Source organism: Gracilinanus agilis, chromosome 3 (genome assembly GCF_016433145.1).
Source record: "Gracilinanus agilis isolate LMUSP501 chromosome 3, AgileGrace, whole genome shotgun sequence".
NCBI classification, from domain to species: Eukaryota; Metazoa; Chordata; class Mammalia; order Didelphimorphia; family Didelphidae; genus Gracilinanus; species Gracilinanus agilis.
Genome location: NC_058132.1, coordinates 268,118,601 through 268,144,456, shown reverse-complemented (window position 1 = coordinate 268,144,456; position 25,856 = coordinate 268,118,601). Strand labels below are relative to the sequence as shown.

Here is a 25,856-nt window from a genome sequence, read left to right as displayed (position 1 = left end):
CTTTTCTTTGAATACAGTGTGAGATGTTGGTCTCTGACTAGTTTCTACCAGGCTGATTTCCAGTTTTTCCAATAGTTTTTGTTAAGTGTGAGTTCTTGCCCCAGTAGCTTAGATCTTTGGGTTTGTCAAACTCTGATTAGGTTAACTTCTGTATGTTATGTACTTAATCTATTCCATTGATCAACCACTGTATTATTTTTTACATTGACAGATCGTTTTGATAATTACCACTTTGTAATATAGTTTGAGATCTGTACTACTAGGTTGCCTATCTTCAATTTTTTCATTAATTTCCTTGATTTTCTTTACCTCTTGTTCTTGCAGATGAATTATGTTAATTTTTTTAGCTTTATAAAACAATTCTTTGTTAGTCTGGTATAGCACTGAATAAGTAAATTAATGTGAGAGATATTATAATTTATATTATACATAATATATTAGAAATATATGTATTGGTCTACTTATGATCAATTAATATGTTTCCAGTTGTTTAGTTCTGTATAATCTAGTATTTGTTAAGTACTACTATATGCCAAGCATGGTGCTAAGCACTGAGGATATGTAGAAGGACATCAAATTTAAAGTCTATACAATCCCAGATTCTGGATCAATGAATATTTATTTAAACTATTTCTAGTTAAAGAGAATAGACTCAAGACCTGGATCTTCAATTTGCATATGCTATTTGTTAAATTATGACCAATGTATAGGTGACAAATGACAAAAGATCATGATAAGAGCTTCTACCTCAAGAGATAACACTGTCCGGTACCTCCTTAGCAAGGCAACCATAATTTAAGTACTTACTGAGTGCCAAGGACTATTCTAAGCACTGGGGATATAGATTTACATTTTAATAGAGAAAGAAATGCATAAAAAGGAACTGAAGAGGAGAGATAGTCACAAAGGAGAATGGAACAGAAGACAATTTGACCAAGTCCAGAGAATTAGAAACAAATAGGCAGAGGAATGAAACACTGTAAACCAGATTTGTCTCCAAAATGGAGTCCCCGGAAAGAACTCACTAATAAGAGAAGGGATCGGTATAGCAAAGGTATATTCCTGGGTGAGAAGGGCCCAGACCTGGGGGAAGTTCTAGGGGAAAAGTGATTCATGGTGGCAAAGTCTAGAGAATGGTCCTCAATGTGGGTGCATGTAGAGAGTTCATAAGGAGAACAATAGAGATGTAGGGTGAAAAAAATAATAAAACTACTTGTATTTATTTTATACTTTAAAAAGAAAGAAATTGGGCCTCTATTAATATTTAATATGCAAGTTATAGTTATGTCATATGTGGCACATGAGGTCATCTGGCAGAAGACAGAGTTCTACAAATGTGGATTAAGAATGGCAGCTTCACTCATTTATTTGCTTTGTGGGGAGGGAGAGAGACAGAGAGACAAGTGCAAGCCTGGTGTTATTTGTGGAAATTTACCATTCCTAGAGCCTTTGATTTGATTAGACTTTAATTCCATCATTCCTCCCAGTCATTCTTCCCAGTTGCTACTTAATCACCTCTCTAGCCTTTGATCTCACTCCTCCCCATTGCTGATCTCCCCTCTGATCACTCTTCCCAGTTGATGTTTATTTAAACCTGCTCCTTCCCCCTTCTATTGGGCACTCTAATACTCTCCTGTGTTCTTCAGGGACCCTGAACTGCAGTTCCTTCACCCTGATTAAAGATTTTATTCTTACTTTGGTAGTCCTCTTTATTTTTTAGGTCAACAACAGAGCCACAGAGACACATTCAGGAAGAGAAAGCGAAAGAAGAGACAGAGACAGTGTAAGTTACTTATTACACGCTAGGCACTGAAGATACAAATACAAGCCAGACAGACAGTGTCTGACTTCAAGGAATAAATTCTAATAGAGGGAGGGGGAGAAAATACATCAAAAGCAACCAGAAAAGTAAAAGGGAATAGGTGTGGAGCAGCTGGCAAGGAGATACCCAGGAAGGAGCCTTGGCTCTGGATAAGAGCTTCCCAATCAGAGGCCATAATTCCACGGGCAAAGTCCAAGGGAGTGGGGTGGTGGTAGGGAAATAAAGATCATGAATTATGAATGAATGAAAAGGCATTTAGTGTTTATTATGTGTAAAGCACTATGCCAAGTGCTAGTGATATGAATAGAAGAGTAAAGACAATTTTGGGCTTTAATAGCTGAAAGCCACATTAAGACTTTTGGGAAATTGTATAAGAGGTTTCAACTGCAAGTAAGATAGAAGACCCCATAAGCTTTAGGGTGCAGTGGCAAAATCAAATGATAATCTATCTACTTTAATGACATTTCTTTTGATAAAATTATATCCATTTTCCTTGGCCTTTGGTGGCAAGAATTTCTTTTCCAGGTCTTTAGTAGCTATGGCTGTTGAGAAGGCAGATGCTATGGTTTGCTTCCCTGGATAATGGCTGTGAGGGGTTGGATGGAAACAGGGCTCATGGCCTGGGGGAGGTACTGCTATTTCTGACATGGGCATTGTGCAGAGATGGCAGGGACCCCGTACCCCTTAACTCAGGTGGACTGTGAACAAGGGAATTCCCTTCCCCCTTTCCTGCCCTTGTGACCCCCGAGGCAAAGACCATTATCCTTGGAAGTCCTTTAAATTGAGATAGACAAAGAGATACACCTCCTCAGTATCATCAAGTTGTATCTCAGACATCCATCTGTCCCCTAAACTACTGAGGGTCTCCCCTATGTCTCCAGGCAGACCCCAATCAGATGACCAAACCCCCCACCGAACACCTGAGTGTTTACCACTCCAGAATCACATCCTCATCATGACACAGCATCACGTCCCCACTGTTGTAAAAGTATATAATCCCCAGAACCGAGGGCCTCGGGGGGCAGCCTCCCATGGCTGTTCCACTCATGCTATCTTGCTGGCCATTAATCCCATCTTACTAATAAATCTTTCTTTTTACTTTTAAGCTAAGCTTGGAGTCCTCTCATTCTTGAGAAAGGTTTCTTTCCTGAACCCAGGGGTTCACCATTTGCACCCCTATAACATTTCTAGGGCTAAAGCTCAAGTAGTATGACGTAGAGATGGCTAGGAAGTATCATGGAAGCCTATTTCCAGGCAAGACAAGCGTTCCAGCCAGCACTCCGCCACAGACCAGAAGAGCTCCTTCACCACCTATTAGAGCTGAGAGATCCAGAGGTGGAGTTCATTGTTGCAATAGAGAGAAATGAGGCCCACTGAGAAAAGCAGCCATGCTTGTCTGACATTGCTGGTGAGACCCCAGTCTCTCATACAAAGGCACTGTTCTCCATCAAAGGTCATCATTAAACCCTAAGTCCCCCCTCACTCTGAAAAGCAAAGACATTCTTGTAACATCATGACTGAAAGCACCAAACCTGCCTTTCCCCAAGAACAGATGTCTGTAATAGCAACCCTGGTAATGTTCGTGTGTGAAGTCATTTCCTTAAACATAGTGTGGGAAAGTAACACCACCCCAGAATGTTGTAGTGCTTAATATTTTACTCCATATAAAAGTCTTTCCCTTTGCCACAATAAATGAAGATCACAGCCCTGGCCATGGTGCCATGATTCTTCTGTTTGGTCCTTCTCAGGCATGCTGGCTCCAATCTTTCCTATTCTTACCTCACTCTTCTCTCTAGTCACTAGTCTCCCTATCAGGCCAACTCTCTCTCTTTCCATGGCTACAATGACCCTCAGATCCAATCGCTCATCACCAGGCTTCCCACACATGGCCTCTTAACAGATGATGGCAGAAATATAGGCAACATGGTGAGATGACTTATTAACCGTCATAAACTGGACATGAGACCTTAAAAGATGCCTGTCAAAAAATCTCTGATAAACACTGAGAATGTGAACATAAACTAATAACAAGAAAATGGCAAAGCTGACACTTCTACTCCTAATACAAACTCTTCACAAGCCACATTACAGAGCAAAAACAATGACAATCTAATCAAATCTGACAAGAAATGGCCAAAACATTTGAAATGCTGATTATCATCTTTGTTCCTCAAGGCCTTTGCCTTCTTACCTTCCCTAACTGTCACCATTAAGAACATGATTAAGTCTTAATTAGCACCTGCAGTCAGAGAGCCATTTATGTACAACCCTAGCTTTCCTCTGAAAACCTTTCTTCCCGACTCCCAGGATTTGTGATCTGACTTTTGATGCATTTTTAGAACTTCAGGTCCTTGTCATCTACTGTGTTGTATCATCCTAAGGACCACCAGGCTTTTCCATCTCCTCTGAGACTAAATTTTGTTCTATGTGTGGTCTCTCTCAGTTAGAAAGTGAACTTCTAGAGCACTGGTTCCCAAACTTTTTTGTCCTACCGCCCCTTTTCCAGAAAAAATATTACTTAGTGCCCCCTGTCATATACTATCACCACCCCCTTACAGTTATTCAATGCCCTAAATGCACCTGTGGCCATCACCGACCCCCTGGATTGCTGCAGCACCCAACAGGGGGGCAATGGAGCCCACTTTGGGAATCACTGTTCTAGAGGGTAGTTGGGTGGCTCAATGGATTGAGAGATAAACCTAGAGCAAATCTGGCCTCAGATACTTCCTGGCTGTGTGAACCTGGGCAAGTCACTTACCCCCCATTACCTAGCCCTTATCACTCTTTTTCCTTGCAATTTCCAAGATGGAAGGTAAAGGTTAAAAAAAAAAAGTCAACTCTTTAAAAATACGTATTGTCTTTTCAATTTGTACCCTTAGGGCTTAGCACAGTGTAACCTCTTAATAAATGCTTTTTCTTTCATTTATTCATTAATTCATTCAGCTAATTAGTAATGATAACCCAGTGCCAAGTGTATATTGTGCCCTAATATATTAGCTAATGATAGTACAAAGTCATCATTGTCAGCAAGACTTGGAGTTTTAAGCTTTAGTTGCCAAAAACAATGAACCACCTATAAAAATTCTTTTGTCTTCACACTAAAACCTTGCAAAAAGAATTTTCTCTTTTATTTAAAAATCTTCAAGAGTGGGGGGGAGGGTTTTGAATCCATCTGTTAAATATACAAAATTAGAGTACTTTCCAATTATTTTTGAAAGAGAAACTGATTGCCATGAAAAAAAAGTTTACTGGTCAAATTTCAAATTTCAATAGAAACTTTTTACATAATTGGTATATGGGATTGAAAAATATATAATATGATTTAGTAAGTAAAGTCAATGATGCACTTCTCCCATTTAGATCAACATATGTCTTTGAAATTTCTTTTTTTTAGTTCTCACAGACATTAAAAGCAAAGATTGAAATAAGATGAACTTAGAATTAGACCTATGAATGGCTATGTCAAAAAATGTTAAACCAACACTTTAGAAAATGATGAAGTATATTCTATCACATTGTTCTCACTAATATATTAACAAACAAAATAATCTTGCATCAATAACAAAATTTTAAAATCACTGTAAAATACTGCTTATTTCATTTTTTCAGTTTGTCTTTGTTTATGTTTTGTATTGGACATACTAAAATATTACAATACTAAACATTTGGGATTTATAAATAAATGTACCTATCCTGAGGGTATGTTCATTTTTTTTGTTACTGATACAGTGCACAGTTGGGGCAGCTAGGTAGCACAGTGGATAGAGTGCCAAGCCTGAAGTCAAGAAGACTCATTTTCTTGAATTCAAATCTGGCCTCAGACACTTACTAGCTATGTGACTCTAGACAAGTTACTTAACTCTGTGTCTGCCTCAGTATCCTCATCTATAAAATGAACTGGAGAAAGAAATGGCAAACCACTACAGCATCCTTGCCATGAAAACCTCAAATGGGGTCATTAAGAGTTGGACACAACTGAGAAACCACCAAGCAACAAGTACACAATTAAAGAAATTCAGACGATAGATGAATTATGACATTTCAGCATTTTCTCTCTTGGTATTGCCATTAACTACCATGAGATTAGTTGTCCTTTCTAGACCAATAACTCCTAGATCAACATATATAAACCTATTCTCTCCTAACCCTAAATTCCATACCAACAACTGCCTGATGGACATTTTCACCTGGATGGCCTGTAGGTATCTCAAATTCAACATGTCTAAAACAGAACTCATTATTTTCAACTCTTCAGTGCTCTCTCTCTCTCTCTCTCTCTCTCTCTCTAATTTCCCTCTTTCTGTCAAGGATGTCATGATCTTTCTAGTCATCCAGGTTCAAAATCTCTATCCTCCTGGACCCTCCATTGTCTCTCTCTATTCATATGCAGTCAGTTGCTAGGTCTTGTTTATCCTGTCAGCACTTCTAGCCTTTGTTCCCTTTACTAACAGGATGGGCATCCTAGTTGAGTCTCTCTTTACTTGGAGGAATGGCCTTCTAAATGGTCTTCTATCTCCAGTGTTTTCTCTCTCTCATCTAACTATCCTCTACATGGAATGCCAAAGTAAATTTTTTAGAGCACAGGACTGATCAAATCACTTTCTGATAAAGAAGCTCTAATGCCTCTTAATTATCATTAAAATAAAATAAAAATTATTTTCGTTGGCTTTAACATCCAGAAAGGCTACCTTTCCTGATTATTACACATTATTCTTCTTCGAGCACTCCTACAGTGAAGGCAAAATGTCTTACTGACCTTCACATACATTTACTTCCCAATCTGTACCATTGTATAAGCTGTCCTCTGTTCCTGGAATGAATTCCTTCTTTACTGGCACCTCTAACTTACTCCAAAGTTTCCTTCATCCACCACCTCCTATATGAGAACTTTTCTGATCCCCTTCCCTGGTGCCTCCCACACCCTCTTGAAATCACTTTGCATTTATTGTTTATATGTGTTATATCTACCTGTATGGGCACATGCTACTATCCCTAATAGAATGTCCTTAGGGGCAGTATTTGTATCCTTAATGCCTAGTATGTGTAACAGGCACTTAAAATATGCTTGCTGATTGATTTCTAATAAGTACTAACTAGAAATTTCATAACAGGTTCCAAGTATTTCTCACCAAAGGCTTCTGTCAGTTATTTATGAAGATTACTATTTTTATTGCTAGGGTCATCATCTTTATAGCTCCAACCATTTTCAGGCTTCCTCCCAAGATGCTTTGCAAAGAATTGGGGTGGGGGAATATGAAAATCATTTCCTTACCTGGCTCTATCCAGGTCTTTGGTAGTTTTTAAAAAGTGGAGTCCCCTGCATAATTTGAATGGAAGTTAGCCTATGGGTCTCAGGAATGGAATCCAAAGGTAAGATAAGAGTTGAAACAAATTTTAGATCATTAGTCATATAAAAGTTTGGGCAGAGAATCTAAGGGGCAGCAGGGGAGAAAGTAGTTCAAAGAATAGACAAAAGTAGCCAGGGCTTCTTTAAGCTAGCTGGCTTGAATCTGTACTACACATACACACACACACACACACACATCTAAAGATAGCCCCTGTGGCTATAAGCTAAAAGACCTCCCTCAAGCCCTTTCCCTAATAGAACAAAGGTAAGCAGACTCTTTCCTTTACCAATAGAGCTTCATTGCAACTGAAGACCAAAGAAATGGCTGCAGAGGAGCAATAGCTAATAGGGAGAATAGTTCAATGACATCTCCAGAGGACAGCCAGAGTTCTGCAATGCCAGGGATGCCTTGTTCTGGCCACATGTGTTTTCCAGGCATATATTTCCCCTATGTACATGTACTCCTGCAATGATGGCATGGTAGCCCATAGGGTGTTCTCATATATATTTTGTTGCCGCTTCCTTTGGTATGTTTGATTAAATATGCTTTGTTCTATACTGTGTCCCCTGATCAATCCTTGTAAAAGAAATATATTGGTGGGGGCTCTTAAGCAATGATTTTTGAGTGGATTGCTGACTCTCAGGGTACCTTGAATCTGAGTTGTGTTTCCAGGGACCTTACTATAAGAGAAGAGACTACTCTCACATGCTTTCTCTTTTTTTCCCCAATTACATGTAAAAATAGTTCCCAATGTTGAAAAAAAAAAACCCTTACTTTCATCTTAGAATGAATACTATGCATTGATTCTAAAGCAGAAGAGTGGTAATGGCTAGGCCAGTGATGAGCAAATTATGGCCCACGAGCCAGATGCAGGCCCCTGAAATGTTCTATCCCACCCTGCGACATTATTCCTAATCTGACGAATACAATGAGTAGGATACGATACAACAAAACTTCGAAAGAGTTGCCTTAGAAACAGACTGACAGATGAGCATTTCCTTTCCTTTGGCCCCCTCTTTAAAAAGTTCACCCATCACTGGGCTAGGTAATTGGGGTTAAGTGACTTACCCAGGTCAAAAAGCTAGGAAGTGTCTGAGGCCAGATTTGATCCAGGATCTCCTGTCTCTAGGTCTGGCTCTCAGTCCACTGAACCATCTGGCTGCCCCTTCTCAACATTTTAAAATAAATTTTGAATTCTCTCCTTCCCTTCCTCTGCCTTGGTAAGCAATCTGATACAGATTTTACATATGCAGTCATATAAAACATTATCAGGAATGATATTTTTAAACAAAAAAACACTACACTTTTAAATCCTGTGGAAGTTCATATTTTTGGAAGTAAACCTGGAAAGAAAGCACATTGACCTAATTACTCTAACTTTTCCACACTACTTAAATCCTCAAAGAATTATATGATGCCCCCCCAAATTTTTTCTCTGGCAGTTGTGATAGCTAAATGAGGAAAAGATAATCCTTTTTTAGGGTAAGTGTTTATATGCCCTGAGGCAGAATGTGTTTCTTGAAGAAATTACCAAATAAAAATTATAGTATTTGTATGATCTTTCAGACACATTTTTCTTAGACACTTCCCGTAATACTTTCCAGGGGCAAGATATTTACTATCTGTTTTAAAGTCCCTTACCAGGTCATTCTGGTCTACTCTAAAACCTCAGTTATCTAGAATTCAGCCTTTGGGAACTCTTAGACTTCAAAAATGATTCCATCCTCAAATTAGCTAAGGAATCAAAGAGCTATAGAGTCTCTATGTCTAAAGGAACTTTAAAGATCTTCCGGTTTTCTTTCATGACATGACTAATATGGGAATGTGTTTTCCATGACTGCACATGTATAACTTATGTCAAACTATTGCTACCTTAAAGTTGGAGACTGAAAATTTTTAAAGGAATGTTAAAAAATCATTTTACATGTAAATTGGAAACAAAATGACTAACATTTTTTTAAAAGATCATCTGATTGAAACCTTATATTTTACAGATGACAAAGCAGGCTTAGAGGTGATGTAAACAGCCCAAGGTCAAAGGTAGTGTAAAAGAAAAAACGAACTCTAAACCCATATTCTCTGATGCCAAGTCCAGAGCTCTTTTCAATACATCTAAAGAAAAATGCTTTTTAATTAATTCAGTAAGTATTTATTAAATGCCAAATATGTGCAAAGCACTGAATGAAGTGCTAGGAAATACAGAGACCAAAATAAAAGTGTTCTTGCCAACCCGGAACTTAGATTGGTATAAGAGGAAAAACATGTACAGAGATAAGTTAAGTATTAAGTTTATGCCAAGTAATTGTAGGAGAGGAGTGTTAGCCCAGCCATGGAGAGTGGGGGAGGATTAGGAAAGGACTCTTGTAGGAGGTGGTACCTGAGCTGAGCCAGGATGGGAAGAATTCCAAGGGGTGTTTAGATATGAAGCAGAAGTACCTACGTACCCAGAAACAAACGTGCCTAGCACGTAGTAAGTGCTTAATAAACTTTGTCACTGACTGACACATTCAAGAAAAGGGTTGGAGACTTGAAAATTACATCCAACATATTGTGATGAATCAGTTTACTATGTAGAAGCAAAAAAAAGTACTTTCATTTGATGAAAATGTCTATAAAAGTCCAGCCTTTTAATAAAAACAATTTTTTTTAAACTGAGAAGGAAGGGGGTAGCTAGGTAGCAGGATGGATAGAGCATCAGGCCTGGAGTTGGGAGGACCTAGGTTCAAATCTGGCCTTAGACACTTCCTATATGAATCACTTAATCTTGTTTGCCTATCCCTTGCCCTCTGTCTTAGAGTTGTTATTAGCCAGAAAGTAAGGTTTTTTAAAGCAACAGTAAGTAGAAGAGTCAAGAAATATCCATTTCCAGGATTTCTGGCCTAGAAAGCATGCTCAGAGCACTATCGGTGCAGCTATATTAGTTAAAAGGCAGGGAAATGTGGCCCAGAAATACTCAGACTGCCCTGCAGGGACACAGATACAATACCTACCCCAGTGCTGTTCCCAAAGGAAGAATGATAATAATGATGATGACAGCACAACTCAAATCTATATGTTCTTAAGGTAGAAGGGAACTGGTATGAGCATATGGTGTCTACTATGTGTCAAGCACTGTGCTAAGTGCTTAATAATTATTCTCATTTGATTTTATCCTCACAACAACCCTAGAAGGTAAGTGCTATTAGTTATTCTCATTTTACAGTTGAGGACATTGAGGCAGGTAGAGATTAAGAGACTTGCCCAGTGTCATACATCTAGTAAGTGCCTATGGTCAAATTTGAATTCAGGTCTTCATTACTCTAGGTCCAGTGCTATATCCATGATATCACCTAGTTACCTCTACTACTCTGAGAAGAAGGTACTATAAATATATTTAATTTCCAAGCTGTAGAAAGTAAGAGGGGGGGTGGGGAAAGATTAAGTAATTTGCTCAGGCTTGTATACCAGTAAGTATCTGGAGTCATATTTGAACTTAGATCTTCTTGATACCAAATCCAGCCCTATCCACCTAGCTCCTTCAATAAAAAAGTTCAGTCCTCATATCAATCATCAAATGTATTAACCTGGGGTGGGGAATATTGGGAGCAGATACTTGTAAGAATAAAGAGAGCCAAGTAACTCCTTCTCTGGCTCCTTTTGTCCCCCCTTGCACAAATCCCATCCTTATATACTACAAGTATGATCTTTGTTTTATAGGTGAGGAAATTGAGGCTCTGGAGGGTGATGCAACTTGTTCATTATCTCACAGACATTGTGGCAGGATTCAAACCTAAAGTTCATTGTTCTTTTCCAATCTAGTCCACAGCCTCTGGGATCAGAACACATAAATGACCACAAGAGAGACTCATTCAGAGTCCCCAACAAGCAGAGCCCATTAATTAACAAGTATTTATTTATTATATGTGCCTGACAAATGCCAGGCCCTCAGGCAGTGCTGAGGATACAAACACAAATGTAAAATGAAACAGCCCCTGACCTCAAGGAGCTCTGACCCAAAGAGCTCACATTCTGCCAGGAGCATCTAACAAGGTCACAATTAAATAAATACAAGATATGCACAAATGAATGGGGAGATGGAGATACTAATAAGTGGGAGAATCAGGGGAGGCTCCTTGAAGTAGGTGACATGAACAAAGTGAGCAGAGAGAGCATTCAAAACTGGGGAAATAAGGCCAGAGTGTATCATGAGGCATAACATCTGATCAGCCTGTGAACAGCTTTCAAAATGGAAGTAGCCCTTCCCCCATTATTCAATAATATCAATGCCAGAGGTAATTTTTAGAGTGGAATATTTACTAAGGTGCTACTATAGTAAGAACAATTAACAAGAAAAATCTGCCACCTTCACCAAAGTCTGTGGCGTACTCTCCCGTCAGTTCAAAGAGAGTCTAGGAAAAATTACACTCAACTTTAGAAGCAAATGGATAAATTATCTCTCTGTTCCTCCCTACCTTTCTTCATGACATAATCATAATGTTCTCTTTGGCTCCATGAGGCTTTTTTCCTGGACTTCTTATAAAGCTAGAAAGTTATCTTTCTTCAGTGTATCGAGTTTATCCTTAAGTTTTCAATACAAACATTTCATCAGATGTCCCAGGAACTCTGCTAGAACTAGAACACCAATGGAAAGACAGTCCTGTGATTCTTTGCAGTTCAATAGGTCCTTCTCTTTGACCAAAACTGGGGCAACAAGGAGACCAAGACCAACCAAAGCCAGGGCTCTGTTTGTTGCCCCTACTTTTCCCACCTAAAACATTCTTTCTTGGGGGTTTGGGTAAAAGGCTTCTACTCTTAGCTGTTAGACACTTGAACCTCTGGATTCTCAACTTATCTATTTTATTTAAACACACACAAGAATTCATTCACATACCACCTAGCCAAGTTTCCTTAACCAATCTCGACACTTTTCTGGGTGTTAACACTCAAGTTGTTCCAATAGCTGTCAAGGACACTAAACTGATCATGGCTTTTTTTTTTGTATTTAGCCTAAAGCTTGAATGATTTGTTCATTTGAGAAATATTCTCATGTGATTAGGTTATAAATTATTATAACACTCACCTTATGTAGAGTGGGGTTAATTGATACAATAAATCCCTACCTTTACTACAAGTAAAGTAGTTTGTATTTCATATTCTAGACAATGGGAAGACATTGAATCTTCCTGGCCAAGTCAGGAAGGTGTAGTCCAATTTGTGCTTTAAGAATATCAGTTTCGTAGCTATTTTGGAGGATGAATTGTATGGGGAGAAAGACTGGAGGCAGGAAGATGAATTAGGAACCTATTACAATTATAAACATGAGAAAAGATGAGGATTTCAGAAGAGGATACATACAAGAAATATTGAGGAGATGGTACCCAAGCTTCCCAGAACCCACCTGCCTTACCTGCAGATCTTACATGGCCACTCCCCTGCTTTGTGCTCTCCTAGCCCAGCTCTTAGAATCTCACAGAAGTCATGGCCAGTAATATACCTATACTTTTCCCTTTGGTCTGCTTTCCTCAAAAACCTCAGCCAATAAAATGACATTCAGAAGTGATAATACCTTACAATAAAACTATACTCATAGCTTCTTAGGATAGAGTCCCACATGTACTCCCCAACACTCTTCTCCACTCATTCCCCCTCTCTAACATACTTCTCTCTTTCTAATATAGTGCTGAGAAAAAAAAAAGTAGAGGGAAAAAAGAATCAGGGGAAGGATGGCAGTCATCAGGAGGAACAACATGACAACAGAAAAATATCTGACAGTTGTCAGAAGGAAAAACAACTCTACAGTCTTTGAGGGGAATCAAGTGTAGAGAAGAAGGAAAGAAATGTAACCTGCCACCTGGGCTTCGTCTCAGGATAGTGATTCTAAAGATCCAAGTCCTCTCTTTGGTACATAGAAGAGGGGAGCAAACCATCACCTGAGTTGAACCCTCAAACTAGTACTCTTGAAGGCATTCATGTATCATTTCAGTGTGATGGGGCAGTGAGCATGTCTTTTGAGAGAAAACAGGCATTTGTTTATGACTTGAAACAGATAAACAAAGGAAAATGATGCTATTAATTACAGTACATATTAGCTCATCTATCCTATGAGATGTTAAGGCTCAAGAAGGGAAGCTGTTCAAATTCTTTGTAGACTGAGTCATCTAAAGCTGTGGGAAAGCATTATGTGATACTCCCACCTAAATTAGAGCACCTAGACCATAGTGTATACTAGGGATTCTCAGTGAAAATGTCCCTGGCTCAAAGCCCATCAAAAAGATAGGCTCTGGGCTAAGAATAATGTGCAGCTCATGAGAATTAGGAAAGAACATGCTAGACTCAAGACATGCTGATTTGATCAAAACTTTAAGCTAAAAATAGAGGGCCAAGAAAAAATGCCCAAATAAAACTCAAACCAGATGCTATGGGAAACAACAGGTATGACATGAAGAGAGAAAGTGAAAGCTATACTTAGGAGGATATTCCCAAATCATTCACAGGAGAGAATAATGACATGAGGATTGGGAATAGTACTTATAATCTCATAATTACATATCAGCGAACAGAAGATTAGTAATATTCTAAAGTGAATCTGACATATTAGCACAAGCATCATTCAACAAAGATTTGAAACAGTACTAGATACTGAAGGAAATAAGATATAATTCCTTCCTCCTGTAAAGAAAGGGCTAGTTATCCCCACCAAAAGGTGACCAACTTCTACCTAGAAGGCAGGTGAATGATATATCCTACCTGAAGCAACAAGGTATGCTGAGGGAGAGAAAGCAGGGGGCAAGGGCCAGGAGAGTCAAACCACTAACAACAACCACCTAGATTACTTTGTTGATATTCTGTTGTTCAGTCAATGTCCAACTTTTTGTGACCATGTGGATCATATCATGCCAATACTGGCCATGAGGTTTTCTTGGTAAAGATACCAGAGTGATTTGTCATTTCCTTCTACAGTATATTAAGGCAGACAGAGGTTAAAAGCAACTTTCGCAATATCACACAATTAGGGTCTGAGGCTAGATTTGAACTCTGGTCTTCCTGATTACAGGTCCAACATTCTATCCACCAAGCCACCTATCTCCTAGACTACTATCTGCCTTCAAACTCCAAGTCTTAGGAATAGTATAGATCACAGGTTTTTCTTATAGTTTGAGTCCCAAAGCCATCATTGATAACTTAGAGTAGAGGCTCACCAGGAAAAATATGTATACATTATGACTCCAGTAATGGAATAAAAAGAACACCATAAGAAAGCTGAATGCTGAGTATTTGTAATGATCAGTATTAGTCCTTGGACATAGATAATACATGTATCCTTCCTTTGGGATGGGTTGGGATTTAGAATATTGTATATATAACCAGATAAAATGTATCAATAAAACTTCTCTTTAAAAAAAATTAAAGCAAAATAAACTGCAACCTTCTTATGCCTACCATATCGTTCTCCACAGTCCTTTGAGGCCTTTGCATTGTTTAGTCTTTGGAGACTGAATATTCCAACAACCACCAACATATAGCACAGGGGGTATGAAAAACATGGGATTGTGTGTCAAAGAGAGCATGTCTAGAAGAGGAGCGACCAAGGTGGTGAAGGGATTAGAGAAAAAGGATCAGGGGAAGGAAGTAGGGATCTAGCCTGAAGAAAAAAAGACTGAGGGTTATAAGAGCTTTATTTGAAGAAATTTCCAGTGGAAAAGGAATTGGACTTGTACTTCTTGACCTCTGATAGCAAAAACAGTGAAAGCTGGAAACAGTCACATTTAGGTTTGATGCATGAAAAAAAGTTCCTAACAATTCAAACTATCCAAAAACGTAAGAAACTCCCAGAGACTTCTCTCTCACTGGAGATTTGTTTCCAATGATTACTTGTTAGCCATGTAGTAAGAGATATTCTTGGGTAGGTAAAGTTAGACTGGTTATTCTCCAAGATCAATCCTGGCTCTTAGATTCTATGATCATGAGAGGCACTCAGAAATTTCCCACATGAAATCCATTCTACTTTCTCCACCTGAAACAGTCAACCTCTAAACCTGGCCTCCAAAGACCATGACTTCCTAGAAAGGAGGGGATCCCTTCAGTTTTAAACCTCTGTCTTAGGGTGAAGTTGTTCTGATTGGTAAGTGCCAAGTCAGACTATGCTTCATGTATCACGTAACAACTCACTATGAAGGGAATCAAGAATATCTTGAGCTTTGTCTTCCTAGAAAAGCTCTGAAAATTGACTCTTCAAAGGTTTCAGTTATAATCCATGTAACTTTCCCCACCATACATTCTTCCTAGACCAAATCACAACTCCCTTATATATGCTATTGTAACTAAAATAATATAAGTTCGTTGAGGCAGGAACTGTCTTGGTTTTATTTTTTAACCATAGTATTTAGCAGAGTGCCTGGTACATAGTAGGTAGTTTAGTAAATTTTTAGTTACCTTATTAATTCATCTGCAGTGCCTGTCCTAGATGTCAGTACAGTTCTTCAATGGACTGGCCCTCAAACTTCATGTTACAATCTAAACAATAGCCACTTTTCATCCATTTAATTTTTTCCTGTATGGATTGCTTGGCTGATTTCTTTTGAATAATCATGCATCTCATTAAAGAGTTTTCTCTAATATTCTGTGGCCTAATGCAATTGGCACAATGGCAACTGTGAAAAGAAATTTCTGGAGGGCTTCCTTATCCTTATGAGATCCCTTTTCTATTTTTTTTCCTTCACAGAAGCCTTTTTATTAGCAAGATTGTGTCTTCAGCAAACAATTTGATAAACCATCCATCCAAACTGGATCTAGTTCCCATAATGTCCAGGCTTATCAAATATGCACAAGCTATTCTAAGTTGTCAACCTCAAGAATTGCAAGCTCTCAACAAAGTGAACAAGCTGGTATCTCTCACCAGGAAAATAAACTGTGGATTAACAAGTAACTTGGATTGTGCTTCTGATTAAGAGAGAACCAGCTATACATCATCTGGCTGCCATAGAGCATGTGCAGCACTGAAGGCTTGTGAACCTCCTTATTCTGCATTATTGCATTAGATCCCCACAGCAGTCCTGTGAGGTAGGTACTATTGTTAGCTCCACTTTAAAAGGAAATAGATTGAGCAAGGTTTAAGAACTTTGCTCAGTCGTATAGCGTTTGCGGCAGGATTAGAACTCAGGTCTTCTTCAATCTAAGTCCAGCATTTTATTCATTGTGGAAACTATCTCTTCCAGTATAGCTACAAATATACAATCACTAGACAAAGAAGGATGCAGAGGAGAGTAGTTTAAAATACCACCACATACATATTTACTACTGAAACAATCAAGTCGCTCTGTGATGGGAAGACCAGTTGGTGGAGTCAAAACACATACAACATTTATCAATTAAATTTCCTATCTTATTTGGGCACAGATCATGGTGTCCCAAAACAATTAAAATAGTAACATCAAAGATCACTGATCATAGATCACCATAACAGATATAATAATAATGAAAAAGTTTGAAATATTACAAGAACTACCAAAATGTGACACAAAGACTCAATGTGAGGCCATACTATTGGGAAAATGGTGCCAATAGTCTGGTCTAACACAGGATTGATGCAAACCTTCAATTTGTAAAAATGCGATATCTGCAGAGTACAATAAAGAGAAGCACAATAAAACAAAATATGCCTGTAGTGTGTCATTGTGCTGGCTGTTCTTTGTTTATTCAGATTGGTCTTTCTCTTATGTCTCTTCTTTGAATTGTACTTGATTATATTGTCAGTTTTCATGCCAACCTACTGAGGAATTCAGTGGTTTTGTTTCTGCCTCTTCGCAATATTATGAACAAAGATCACCACAATACCTACACCATAAGAATGAGACAAGCAAAAAAATGGGATCCCTGGTCTATAATAGTCTGCATAGGAATTCTGAGGTGACATTTCCTAATTAATTTCATGAACATACATCTCCATTTTATGCTTCCCTCGATATTAATAAGCACAGTCATTTATAAGAGCTCTATCTTTGGTTGCATTTAGCAAGAAATTTTGTTATGATTGTAACATATGCATGAGAGATTATTTTTAGAGGACTTTTATGAGTTAGGTAGGAACTGTGCTCACTTTTGCTCTAGCAGTAGTCAAGAAGATGATGATTCTTTTTAGAAGATGGAAACAATTTAGGAGAAGACTGCTTTAGTTTAGGTGACCATGACTTCTCAAAGACTATGCTAGTGAAGCACACATTCTGACAAGTTTTACCATCCTATAAAGGTTTCAATTACAATCCTGGCAAGAGGATCTATGTCTACTTTTCAAAAATAAAACTAGTTAAATATAGAACATTACCAGTATTTTACCATTATTGGCTAAGAACTTGATGAAATTTTTTGGCCGTTGCAGCCCATGAAATAATTTAATTTTGCAAAAAGTTAGTATTGTTATTCTGTAAGAAGATCATTCATTTCAGGCTAATGAGAAAGAGGCAAGTAATAAAAAGCAAAATAGCATAAGAAAATTTTCCTGTGTCTTTTTGCAATTCAGTTAGTTTTTTCTTTAAAAAAGTAGTTTCTAGACGGGAGGTCCTAGGTTCAAATCCGGCCTCAGACACTTCCCAGCTGTGTGACCCTGGGCAAGTCACTTGACCCCCATTGCCCACCCTTACTACTCTTCCACCTATAAGTCAATACACAGAAGTTAAGGGTTTAAAAAAATTTTTTTTTTTTAAAAAAAGCAGTTTCTGTCCCATTATATGTGGAAATATTTTCTAAGCCATCAAGATGGATAGAGAACTACCTTGGATTTAGAAAGACTTGAGTTCAATCCAGCTTCTGACAATACTATCTGTGTGATTATGGGCAAGGGAGCTAGGTGGCTTGGTAAAATAGGACTTGAAGTTAAGATGATCTGAGTTCAAATTAAACCTTAGCCACTTATTATCTGTGTGATCCTGGGCAAGTAACAATCTCTGCTTGCTGCAGTTTCCTCATCTGCCAAATGAGGATAATAATAGCACCTACTTCCCAGAGTTATTGAGAGATCAAATGAGATAATTAAAATGCACTAAGCACATACTAAATGCTATAAAAATATTAGTTATTATGATCATCATCAATATTATCATGATCATTATTACATTTAACATCTCAGCACTGAGCTCATTTCTAAGTCTATGGGTTGTAGTTAAAGATTTACATGAAATCTGGTTTTAAACACTCACTAGCTGTATGACCCTTAACCCCCTTAAGTCACTTAACCCCCATTGCCTAGTCTTTACCACTCTCCTGCCTTAGAACCAATACATAGTATTGATTGTAAGATGGAAGGTAAGGGCTTAAAAAATTAATTAATTAAAAAAATTTTTAAAGATTCACATGAAAGTTTTACCAACTTTAAATTCATCAGATTGATGAAATCATTTCTCTGAATTTTCTTAAAAGTGCTTTCATCATCAACCTTTAATCATGATATATTTCTCATGTTTATCTTACTTAATGTTTTCTCATTTGAATTCAGCGTCATCTGTTGACTGCAACTAATGATTTTCTATTTTTTCAAAACTTTCATTTTAAATCTGTACAACTTTCTTAGTTCTGTTTTAAGTAGACAACATATTATGAAGTATTGCTTTTTAATCTATTGTGTAACTTTTTTCTTTTATAAAGGGATTAAATATACTTACATTATATTTGAGATTGTAATTGGTATATTTGTACTTCCTTTTCATACTACTCTGTATTATATTTTATCAGTAAGAATGATCTACTTCATTTATTATTAGTTTGAGTCTAGTTTTTATACAAACTTATAGATGTTTCTAAATGGACCAATATTTTAGCCCAACAAAATACTAATTATATTTCTTAAATTTCTATTATTAAAGTTTTTCAAATATTTTTACTGATCCATAAATCCCCTTCTCTTTTTAAGTATTAATATCTCCAGATGATCTATTCTCCACTCTTCCTTCTCCCTTTACCTCATTTATAAATTGTTTGATGCCCATAATCAATAATTTTTCTTGTTTATTCACATTACTTGCTATTCTTTTGTTGTAGCAATAATTACATATACACATTTATGTGTATATGTATGTGTGTGTATATATATGTATATGTGTATGTATTTATGTATATTTTCTTCCTCCACAAAGCTCATTTGGGGCCTTTGATTCTCAATCAAGACAAACTTTCTGCCCTCTAGGGACACAGAGATTTTGGTTGATTAAGTCAAAGCTATTGCTGCACTGATGTTTGCCTATGATGATTCTAGTAGGGGATCAACTTATCATCTCAATACTTCTATTTTTTTGGTTTCTCCTCCTCAAAATGTGGAACAATCATAAATCATAACCCTGTTGTTGTTTTGCTAGCCCTGTATGACATTTACACCGAATCCCTGTTTAGTGATTCAAAGTTCTGAAGTTCACTTAGTCTTCATTGAAGTTCATACTCAATTTGCATATTTAAGTTCATATTTAATTTGCATATAGAAGATCTTGGTTAAGACCAGCCTCATTATTTGTAGAATGTCTGTTTCTGGTTTTATTTGCATATCAAAGACCCTAGAAAGACTTACTTTTTTCTGGGAGAAATTTGACCTCTTCTATTTAATTTCCTGGAAAACATTTAGTAGTGTACAATCATCTCAGAAAAGACATTGTAGACATTCCTGATATTCTATAGAGTTCTATAGCCCATACACATTCTTCGAAATAGTATCAATATATGTGACAATATCAACCAAGTATGTCCTTCCTCAGAACAGGTTCTTGAAATACCTAGTATATTTAATCATTTTTTCCAACCGTCACCTATCTTGTCGGAGCCTGGGATAAAATCATTCAGTTTATTTTTTGAGAAAATAAAGTCAGATTTGTTCTTGGATCAGATATATAAAAGTTGACAATTTCATATACCTAGCTCCTGACTTCATCCTTCAAAACATCATAAAAATCACACAACATCCATATATGTTATTTCCTAGCTATAGTATGCTCCATAAACCACTGAAAATATTTGCTGATATAAATTCAGAAATAAACAAGTTAATATAACTACATATTTTTAATGGAGGAAAAGTGATCTGCTACATAAAGAAATACATAATTCCCTATTCATTCTAATCTGGAGAAGGATTGCTTAGATAACGATCAGAGTTTCCTAGTCAGAAAATGTAAATTATCAATCACATGGCTACATAAAAATGTATCCACAATACACTCTGAATGAATCCGCCATTTTCAATTATTCTTCCAAGTCCTAATATTTCATAATAGCATGGAAACAACCCTGTTCTCTGAAAAAGTAGTAATGGAGTGTATGTTCTCATAGATTTTGCCAAGTTGGAAAGACTGAATGAAAAGTCTAGTGGTAGACTCTATATTTAATTCCCAAGAGATGGTCAAAATATAAATAAGTGCAAAAAAATAACAAATCATCTTTTTTTAAAGTGATCTTTACTGCTATAAACAGAACATGATTTCCAAATGAACAACTTAAGTATGTATATATTTTTATATTAAATAACTCATTTCCACATAAATATCATCATGAAACTAAAACGATGCCAGAAAATTAATGCAATACAAACACACTTTTTTAAAGAGGCAAATGAACACATACACACTTATTTTCTTTATTTAGAGACTTCTTTAAAGAGAGATAGAGGCAGAGGAAGAGGTAGAGGGACAGAGACAGGAAGAGGAAAAGATGGAGACCTAAATACAAACTCACACGTAGACAAAGAGATGCACAGACTTGCAGGCAGTCATAAACAGATTGGATTGTGTAATGGAAAAGCCAAGCAATGAAAATTAGGCAACCTAGATCTTATTCCCAGGTTACCACTTCCTAGCTCTGTGACCATGGACATCACAACCATTCTCCTCTTTAGAGGATTTTGGCTAGATAATCTCCAGAGTCCTTTCCAATTCTAACAGTTGCTATTTCTACAATTACATAAAAAGAGAAATCTTCCCACAAGTATGCTCATCACCATTTTCCAAGTTTGTTTGTAGGTTCCATAATAAAGCCTTTATTTGGCAAAGTAACTTTTTCCATGCTGGCAGCCAAATGTTTAGAAAGAAAGATGAATAGATGATTTCAAAGAGTTAATGCTACCCAGATAGGATGCCAAAACTCAGTTGTTGTTGTTTTTTTAAGTTCCTTGCTTTGTTCCCCAGTGTAATGCATTATATCATAGGTGCAAACTTTTGACACTTCATTTGCTGCATTACAGTAAACCAAGGTACTACACAAGAATTGTACAATTTTAAATCTATTACTACTTAACTCAAGATTTAACAATGGTTCCAAATGCAATAATTTCTGCCTATAATTTATCTTCCAATTATAGGTGACTGAATTCATATAGAACAACAAAGTCATCTAATAGTGCAAGTCTAGGCATTCTAGAAGCTCAAATGAATGCTAGCCACTCTCCCCAACAGAACTTCTTAATTTTGCTAACAATACCAAGAATTGTTTATAAGAATACTAAACCAATCAAAGCTCACTCTGGTAAGTAAACATATTCACTCATAACACTAGCAGATTACATACTTTTTTTTTCTCCTCTTCTCTCTGCAAGATTTCCTTTGCCCTTCGAAGCTTCTCTTCCTTTCTTTCTTTTTCTCTCCTTCTGATAATAATGTTATAATCTAGTTTTGCTTCTTCCTCTTGATGTGCTCGCCACTGAAGAACCTAAAGAAAGCAGGAATCCATTTGAGGCAGTAATATAAAGTTCAGAGGTCAAAGGGTACTCAATGAAGTTTAGAGTCACTTTCCAAATGAGTTTTTTGTTTGATTTTATGGTGTTTTTTTTATCACACAAATGTCAAGTCAAAATTGCACATTAAGATGAGCTCTGCCAATTTGGTCTACACAGATTCTAGGCTTGCATTTTCCCCAACAGCTCAAGGACTTCTGTTTTCAAAAGTGGGGCTACTCTTTCCATTGATGCAGATTACAGTTCCCATTCAGTTTAGTAGTGGAAGAAAGTTGCTGTGACTGAAACTTTCTTTACCCTGCAGCAGTCAGTCTCTCCAAAGTTAGCCAAATTGATCCTCAAAGAATAGAAATGACTAATTTCATACTGGAAATCTTACCAGCTTGGCAGGAATTAACAACGCTTGTGCTCTATTGGTATTGGTATTGCCTTCAAGAAAACAATATCATCAGTAGCACAATAAGCATTAGAATAAGGTTTTAGTTAAAGATGTACATTGGCAGGCAAATACAGTGGGCACTTTCTAACTATTAAAAAGAGGTACCTGAGCAAACATTAATGCCTTATATTTATTTTAATCATGTTTATGTTTTATTAATGAAACTTTATATGAAAATCAGCTAAGTAGCAGTATATGTGATTTTATTTTATTCAAGTGATCTCTCAAAGAACTGGGCTCTTAACATTTTTGTAAACAATTTATTTTTTAAAGAAAAAAGTCATTCATCGTCCAGTGAAATACCATCAGAGCAAGGGCTATTATATTTTAATCGCTATATTCCTCAGCCTAGCACAGTGCCTGGCTCATAGTAGGCACTTAACAAATGCTCATTAAAAGATTAAATGAATGTGTAACCAAGAAAATCCCTTCTCTCATGCCTATGAAGATGCTCATCTCTGTTGTCAGAAAAGAAAACATATCAGAACCCCAGGCTTCTTTTTAGCTACTACGCATATTTCTCAGAAAATCCCCTCAACACCTGGTCTGTATCTATTCCCTCTACTTCCTACCTTTCTTAGACTCCTATAGTCTGATTTGCATTCCTAACATGCCACAGGTGCTATTCTCTCAAATGTTAGTGATAATTTTCTTCTTAACAAATTCAATGGCCATTTCTAATCCCACACGTTCCTTGAATTTGTCATTTTATACTTCTGCACATAGCTTCCTGCTTAAAATTATTCCTTTCTTTGTTTCTCTGACACTGGATTTCCTTGGGTTTCCTATTTTTCTAACTAATCTTTCTTTTTTTCCTTTGCTAGATATTCTTCTTCCTAATGATTATTATATTCAGGATTCTTCTATGTCTGTCTTAAGCCCTCTGTCTTTTCTTTTCAACAATTGCTACTTTGGTGGAGCTTTGGTTTATGGCTTATTAATGAAACTTAACATATACATTATACATTATTTTGAGTTCTCCACTCCTTCCTTGCTATCTCATTTCTTTTAGCAGTAGCACTGTTTTTCTAATATTCCAAACTATAAGAAAATACTAGAGTTAGTTTTGACTACTGGAAACACTAATCTTTCTTTATCCCTTAGCTCTTTCTCTGGCACTTGAAAACATGCCAAAGTCTCTCCCATCCTTAAAAACAAAACAAAACCTTTACTTGATCCTCTATCTCTTTAACCAGTCATTGTTCTTTATCTTTTTTTCTCTTTTATAACCAAACTCCAAAAAGGATCAACTGCCTTTGTTGTCTCTTTTTCTTCTCATCCAACATAATTCTCAAGCATTTGCCAGCATTCTGTCCCCACCACTTGACAGAAATTGTTCTTTACAAAGTTCCCAATGATTTTTTTTCTCAACTATTAGATCCAATAAGCTTTTCTCAGTCCTTGTTCTCTTTGACATACCATTTGCTACTGACACTGCCAAACACCACTTCCTGGAAATTCTTTCCTTTCTTGACTTCTGTGACACTGCTCTCCTGATTTTTCTCCCACCATTGATCTTCCCTGCTCAGTCTTCCTTGGTCTTCATCCTCCCCCACCTGATAAGCGTAGGCAACCCCCAGTGCTATGCCTAGGACCATTTATCTCTTTACATCCATTCTCCTGGTGTTCTCATCAGCTTCCCATGGGTTCTATTATCTTTTGAGACTTGGACTCCCAAATCTATATATCTAGCCCTCATTTTTCTCTTAAACTCCATTCCAACATTCCTCTCTGCTGGTATCTCAAATTCATCATATCCAAAATATAATTCACATTTTGTCTAAAACCATTCATTGTCCCTACTTCCCTATTTCTATTGAGAGTATTGCAATCCTTCCAATCACTCCGGATCACAATCCCAAAGTCATTCATACCTTTTCCCTCCTCCCTACTCCCTCTTCCCTAGCATATCAAGACAGTTGCTAAATCTTGAATCTGCCTTAGCAATGTAATGGTTAGAATGGGTGGTCACCAAAAATTGTAATTAAGAGGTTTCCGGGTTAAGATGGCGGCAGAGTAAAAAGCAGCTCTTAACCTCTCCTGACCAAAACACACAAAACTCCTCAAGGGGACATAAAAACAAGTCCAGACGAACGGAGGAACCCCACAACAGGGTGCAGCATGGAAGGTACATGGAATCGGGACATTTCCATGCTATAAAGGGGTGAAACAGCTCTCACTAAATCGCAGGCTGAGCAACCACCCCAACCCCAACCCCTCCACACACACCACCTATAGCACCGAAGCCAGTTAAAAAGAAATAGAGCAAGTTTGGGGCACCCATAAAGTCATTGGCAGCTCCAGGGCCTGTTCCTGAGAGCAGCAAGATTTGGGACCCCAATAAGCCAAAGAACGCATGTGAACTCTGAGCTCGGGAGCAGAGCACAGGCGCGGTGGAGGCGTGGATGGAGGCAGACACAGCCAGGAGCTAAAGCTCTGAAACCCTGAGTGGGGAACCAGCGTAGGCGGTTATACGACTGTGGAAGCAGCGCCCTGAGACTTGTAAAGGAACCTCCGGCAGAGGATCAAGCAAGGGGGTCCACCAGGGGGCTTGACCTTGGAAAAAACCAGAACTCAGACCTCAGGAGCCAAAAGACCTCAGACAGACCTTGAGTGCGAGGATAAAGCTGAGAAGCTGCTGAGCTAATGATGGCTACCCAGACTCAGGAAGTTCAGAAGAGAAAGATAAACAACAAGAAAAAGAAGTCGTTAACACTCCACAACTTTTACACAGAGAAAATCCAGAAAACCCAGCAAACAGAGGAGGACAACAAACAAGCATCCGGACCATCCTCAAATAAGGAAAACTCCTCACAAGCTATGGAAGAGTTCAAAACTGAGATTCTGAGGAAGATGGAAGAGATCTGGCAAGAAAATAACAGTTTAAAAGGTAGAATCTTGCAATTGGAAAGTGAGGCTCAGAAATCCAATGAACTGATAAGCAAAGTGAACCAGATTGAAAAAGAAAACCAAAAGATCATAGCTGAAAACGAAAAGTTTAGAGCCAAAAACCAGTCCCTAAAGGCTAGAATTGAGCAATTAGAAGCTAATGATCTCTCAAGACAACAAGACCAAATAAAACAAAGTCAAAAGACTGAAAAAATAGAAGGAAATATGAAATATCTCAATGAGAGAGTGACAGACCAAGAAAACCAGTCTAGAAGAGACAATTTGAGAATAATTAGTCTTCCAGAAAAACCAGAAATTAATAGAAACCTGGACTCCATACTAACAGAAATAATTCAGCAAAATTGCCCTGAAGTCCTACAACAAGAGGGCAATATAGACATTGAAAGGATTCATAGAACACCTGCGACATTCGATCCAGAGAAGAAAACACCAAGAAATATAATTGCCAAATTCAAGAGCTTTCAAGCAAAGGAAAAAATCATACAAGAAGCCAGAAAGAGACAATTCAAATATCAAGGAACACCAATCAGGATCACACAGGATCTGGCAGCCTCCATGCTAAAAGACCGCAAGGCGTGGAATACAATATTCAGAAAGGCAAGAGAGCTGGGCCTGCAACCACGGATCAACTACCCATCAAAATTGACTATATATTTC

The 25,856-nt window shown here is 37.5% G+C and overlaps 1 protein-coding gene across 1 annotated transcript in view; it reads right to left on the bottom strand.

The window, feature by feature from the left end:
* CCDC148 (coiled-coil domain containing 148) overlaps positions 1 to 25,856 on the bottom strand; it is a 279,583-nt gene that overhangs the window by 84,595 nt on the left and 169,132 nt on the right. Inside the window, exon 10 of the mRNA XM_044669112.1 lies at positions 21,685 to 21,825. Within this exon, the coding sequence (XP_044525047.1) occupies positions 21,685 to 21,825 (141 nt within the window). The remainder of the gene's footprint in view (positions 1 to 21,684; positions 21,826 to 25,856) is intronic.